The following is a 6,000-nucleotide window of genomic DNA, read 5'->3' as shown; positions in this document are numbered from 1 at the left end:
TCTCCTGCATTGGCAGGCGGGTTCTTTATAGAGGCAACCTAAATGTCCATCAAAGGATGAATGAATAAAAAGCCGCACACACATACTCAATGGAATATTAACCAGCCATGAAAAAGAAGGAAATCCTTCCATTTTCAAAAACATTGATGGAATTTGGGGACATTGTGCAAAATAAATAAGCCAGACTGCATGCTATGACATATATGTGGAATCTGGGTTGGGGGGGAATGTCAAACAGAGAGTAGAAAAAGTGGGAAATAGAGGCTGGGAAATAATGAGAGAGTGGTAAATGTTACAGTGAATAGATTACAGTGACAAGATTAATACGGTTTCAGGATCTAATGTAAAACATGGTGACTATAGTTGATAACACTGTATTTATAACTGAAATTTGCTAAGAGTAGAATCTGTATTTTCAAATACAAAAAAACAATTAATACAAAAAAGATAAATATTTGAAGTAATGGATGAGAATTCTTTTACCGTGTATATGTATGTCAAACCACCATGACATACACTTTAAATATTCTACAATTTTAGGTCAATTATGCTTTAACAAAGCTGAAATTATAGATTTAGAAATAAATAAAATTCAAAGAATGAGATTTAAAATCTTTTCACTTGCTTTTTTTCAGTCATTAGTTTAGTCATAATTTATTCTCTAAAAACATAACCAAACCAAGAAATATGCTTCATATTTACCGAGACCAGTTTGATCCAGACTCTCTGATAAGAACAGAAGTTGAAAACAAAATGGAAAATAAGATTTGATGGTGAATTGATACAAATTTACATACTAGCTCTGTAGAAATGGTTGTGAAAACTCTGGCAAAACATTTGCTTAATCTGAGTCTCAATTTTCACATGTATATATTTGAAATAACAAGAAAGTGTTGTTGTAACCATTGAATTTGGGAAAATATTTTGAAAACTGAGAAAAACTTCTATGGAAAGCAAGTGTATTATTTGTTTTGCATGAAACAAATAATAATCTGTATTTTATTATTTTGTTATTTACTGAAGTGACAGATAAAATGTATTGATGACGTGTATTTTACACATGAAAGATATGCCCAAATGGCATTCAGTGATACCTGTCTTAGAAAATTTTGTTATCAATAAAATAACTATTTTAAGACAATGATATTTTAAGCCTAATCCACTATTTATGAATACATAGTCTTTCTCAAGTATTTCAGACTCTTCAAGATTTTTGTTTTGTCTGATCTTTAAAAAACTGCCAGTCCATCAGGGTAAGGCTGGAGTATTTACTTAGGAAGAAGCCCCGTGGAGCGGTTTGGTCGTTCGTTGGAGGAGGTTCCGCCCTTCGCTCGGCTCTCCGTTGGGCAGCAGACAAGCCGCCGCATTCGAAGTGGCCAAGACTTGGGCAGCGGTCTCAAAGAAAATGGCCCGGACCAAGAGGACAGCTTATAAATCCACGAGTGGGAAAGTGCCCTGCAAACAGCTGGCCATAGAAGCGGCCAGGAAAAGCTCCCCCTCTACCAGCGGGATGACAAAACCTCATCGCTACAGGCCCGGGACCGTTGCCCTCCGAGAAATCCGTCCTTACCAGAAATCCACCCATCTTCTGATTCGGAAGCTGCCTTTCCAGAGGTTGGTGAGGGAGATCGCCCAGGATTTCAAAACCGGCTTGAAGTTCCAGAGCGCCGCCATCCGTACGCTTCAGGAGGCTAGCGAGGCGTACCTGGTGGGTTTGTCTGAAGATACTAATCTGTGCGCCGTCCATGCGGAGTCACCATCACGCCCCAAAGACATCCAGTTGGCTCGCTGGATAGGGGAGGGGGCAGGAGGGGAGCTTTCAGTGAAGATAAAAACTATCTATGGTGTTTTGTAGTGAATTCTGTAAAAATACTTTGGCTTAGTTTGTGACTTTTTTTGGTAGAAAATTGTTTCTAATATGCTGTGTTTGTACTTAAGTCGTTCCATCTTTCACTCAGGATGAATGGGGAAAGTGGCCATTCACACACCTCAGTTAATATGAGCCCTGTTGCTCAGAAAAGACAAGTTGTTAATATGCAAAAGGGATGAGTGATGTTTCTTGCTTCTCATGATGCATGTTTTCTGTAGGTTAATGACTTGTTGGGTAATTATTATGGTACTAGAATTGATAAACCTATACTGGGTCCTTTTGCAGTAAAAGTGGTTATGCCTTGATCCAAGTGTTTTTAACAGTTGAGGCTGTTAAGTCTGACCATACATCACTGTGATAGAATGTAGGCTTTTTCAAGGGATGAAGATACAAGTCTTAACCACAGCGTAACTTGCAGTTTCCTTAAAAAAAAAAAAAAGTAAACCTCGCAGCTATAGAATATACTATGTGCATTTATAACAGCTATTTTGTATATTGTAGTGTCAACATTTTCACAACACAAAGTGTTTTACATTGACATCTGGTGGAGAGTCTTGTCATTAAGATGTGTGGGATTCAGAGTACAGCTGGTTTTCTCTTAACTAGACTGTACCTGTTTTCCTACATAGTTAAAATGCTTTGCACATTATACCTTGTATAAGTCCTCGTTGTACCACATGTTAACTAACCCTCTAGGTGATAATCCAAACACTGATGGGGGGATTGATTTATAAGGGCCCTAGAATATAATACAAGCTATTCACATCAACATCATCTGTTACTTATAGTTAGTGCAGCTTTTCTTCGTGTTGTGATTGGTCTCATAACTAGGTTGAGTTTTTCTCTATCAAGAGGGAACAATGCTGAAGTTATTTTCCTTGTGGAGTTTGTATTATAATAACCCTTTGAATAAACTTGCTGTAGGAGAGGGACACATAGCTTCAGTTTACGGAACATCTGTCAGTCAAAATAGGGCTTCCCAGGTGGCACTAGTGGTAAAGAATGTGCCTGCCAATACAGGAGCCGAAGAAGACGTGGGTTCAATCCCTGGGTTGGGAAGATCCCCTGGAGGAGGAAATAGCAACCCACTCCAGTCTTCTTGCCTGGAGAATCCCATGTAGCCTGGCGGGGGTCATAAAAGAGTCAGACAGACACCACCGAAGTGACTTAGCACACTTACTCACCAGTTAAAATGGTGTCATCTGGCATAAGGTTCAGCGAGAATCATTTCATAGAGATGTCTTTCCAAGTGATTTTATTTTATTATTTTTTTTATGTTTTGACTTTTTATTTCTTTTTTTTAGATTAGTTTATCTATTTTTTAACTTTACAATATTGTATTTGTTTTGCCATACGTTGACATGAATCAATGGAATCATGGACATGGAACAACAGACTGGTTCCAAATAGGAAAAGGAGTCCGTCAAGGCTGTATATTGTCACCCTGCTTATTTAACTTATATGCAGAGTACATCATGAGAAACGCTGGGCTGGAAGAAACACAAGCTGGAATCAAGATTGCGGGGAGAAATATCAATAACCTCAGATATGCGGATGACACCACCCTTACGGCAGAGAGTGAAGAAGAACTAAAGAGCCTCTTGATGAAGGTGAAGGAGGAGAGTGAAAAAGTTGGCTTAAAGCTCAACGTTCAGAAAACTAAGATCATGGCATCTGGTCCCATTACTCCATGGGAAATAGATGAGGAAACAGTGGAAACAGTGTCAGACTTAATTTTTTTGGGCTCCAGAATCACTGCTGATGGTGACTGCAGCCATGAAATTAGAAGACGCTTACTCCTTGGAAGGAAGGTTATGGCCAACCTAGATAGCATATTTAAAAGCAGAGACATTACTTTGCCAACGAAAGTCCATCTAGTCAAGGCTATGGTTTTTCCAGTCATCATGTATGGATGTGAGAGTTGGACGGTGAAGAAAGCTGAGCGCCACAGAATTGATGCTTTTGAACTGTGGTGTTGGAGAAGACTCTTGAGAGTCCCTTGGACTGCAAGGAGATCCAATCAATCCATCCTAAAAGAGATCAATCCTGGGTGTTCATTGGAAGGTCTGATGTTGAAGCTGAAACTCCAATACTTTGGGCACCTCATGCGAAGGGTTGACTCATTGGAAAAGACCCTAATGCTGGGTAGGATTGGGGACGGGAGGAGAAGGGGACGACAGAGGATGAGATGGTTGGATGGCATCACCGACTCGATGAACATGGGTTTGGGTGGACTCTGGGAGTTGGTGATTGACAGAGAGGCCTGGCGTGCTGCAATTCATGGGGTCGCAAAGAGTCGGACATGACTGAGCGACTGAACTGAACTGACATGAATCAGATTTTTCCTTCTACTGAAGTTTTTAGGTCAATTATGTATGTTGAGTAATTTAACAAATGAACTTATTTACAAAAAAAAAACCCAATCCATCTTTTATAATTGATAATTAGTACACACCCAATATAATTCATATTTTAATTCCTTTAATACATTTACATTTAATTTTTAAAATACAGTTGTTGTACCACTGGTAAAAATTGCTTTGTAAGAATTTCTATTTAACCATTCTCTCTGGGTCATATAATTTAGGCACATAGTTTGAAGAGAAGTTGGTACAACTCCTAGTGAAACCCCAATAAGTTTTAATTTTTTACAAGGAGTTGTAGGTGTTTTGAATTGTTGTTCCTATGATCATGTAAAAAACTGAATGGGAAAATGCAGGTGCATTTATGCAAATAGCTATCCTTATGAAAACATGAAATTTCATATGACCATTACTTTTACTTATTTATACACAAAACATGCTTACATATTGTGATATGTATAAAACCATACAGAAGGTAACATTAAAAATAAATAAACCATCTGTAAGTGAACCAACAGCCTCTTATATCTAATCCTTTCACAATATTTGCTGATTTTTAAATTTAATATTATGGAAATAAACAGATTTTTTAAAATGATACCATAAATTAATGTTTTGTTTTGCTGCAAAAAGTACTATGATTTTATCATAGGAAAAATTAAGGAAACAGACTTTTAGTTCCAATTCTGAAAACATACTAGTGTTCCTCAACATAGTTAATGTAATTGTTAATACACATTTATAGCTGGAACTAATACAAGTTCTTTTTTAGTCATTTGGCTCAATATTTCCTTAACATAGTAGATGTATTAAGAAATTTTTACTATTATTTACATTGTTTTGGTTGTTGTTACAAGTACAATCACACAATCACTAACATTTTATGTATGTGATTAATTTATTTATTTTGGGGTCTTCATTGCTTTGCATGGGCTTTCTCTAGTTTCAGTGAGTGGGGGCTACTCTTCGTTGCAGTGTGCTGGGTTCTAATTTTGATGGCTTCTCTTGTTTTGAAGCACAGGCTCTAGAGGGTGCAGGCTCAGTAGTTGTGGTGCAGGGGCTTAGTTGCTCTGAGGCATGTGAAACCTTCCCAGATTAGGATTGAACCTATGTCCCATGCATCAGCAAGTGAATTCTTATTCACTGCACCACGAGGGAAGTCCTATTTATAGATGTAATTATTTATTAAAATGTGAGCATTAACTGACAACAGAAGATTTTCTCATCAGTAATTAGATATTGACATGATACTGAAATGGCTATAACACATTTTTGTAAATACTGATTTTTAAATTTTATTTCTTTGTAAAATTTGAAGCTATGATAAAAAATATTGTTTACCCAAATATAAAATAAAATGAAATTAAAAATGTAGAACAAAAGTTATTTGTCTTCTAATAGATAATTTTTAAGCAAGTTATGCCATCAATAATTAGGTTACTATTATAAAATTATAATGCTGTTTTTGATCACTCTTTTGTATTTGTTGATTGATATTACAAAATACAAACATATTTTTCTGAGGGGTGACCTGCTTTTGGCTTTTTGCATGGTCAAATAGTTCATTTCCTATGTTAAAATTTTAAGGTGGCTTTGTATGATTTTATTTCATTGTGTTTTACTTTACGGAGAAGGTGATGGCACCCCACTCCAGTACTCTTGCCTGGAAAATCCCGTGGACGGAGGAGCCTGGTAGGCTGCAGTCCATGGGGTGGCTAAAGAGTCGGACACGACTGAGCAACTTCACTTTCACTTTTCACTTTCATG

General features: G+C 37.1%; 1 protein-coding gene across 3 annotated transcripts in view; it reads left to right on the top strand.

Annotated features, from left to right (window-relative positions):
- Positions 1 to 1,351: 1,351 nt before the first annotated feature.
- LOC145505131 (histone H3.3C-like) overlaps positions 1,352 to 6,000 on the top strand; it is a 52,767-nt gene continuing 48,118 nt past the window's right edge. For all 3 annotated transcript variants that reach the window (XM_081486904.1, XM_081486905.1, XM_081486906.1), the window contains exon 1: positions 1,352 to 1,708. In XM_081486904.1, the coding sequence (XP_081343030.1) occupies positions 1,406 to 1,708 (303 nt within the window). In that variant the 5' untranslated portion in view covers positions 1,352 to 1,405. The remainder of the gene's footprint in view (positions 1,709 to 6,000) is intronic.

Source organism: Giraffa tippelskirchi, chromosome 5 (assembly GCF_054371585.1).
Source record: "Giraffa tippelskirchi isolate mGirTip1 chromosome 5, T2T-mGirTip1v1.2.pri, whole genome shotgun sequence".
Lineage (NCBI taxonomy): Eukaryota > Metazoa > Chordata > Mammalia > Artiodactyla > Giraffidae > Giraffa > Giraffa tippelskirchi.
The sequence above is the reverse complement of the archived record's forward strand: the minus strand, read 5'-3'. Positions and strand labels throughout refer to the sequence as shown.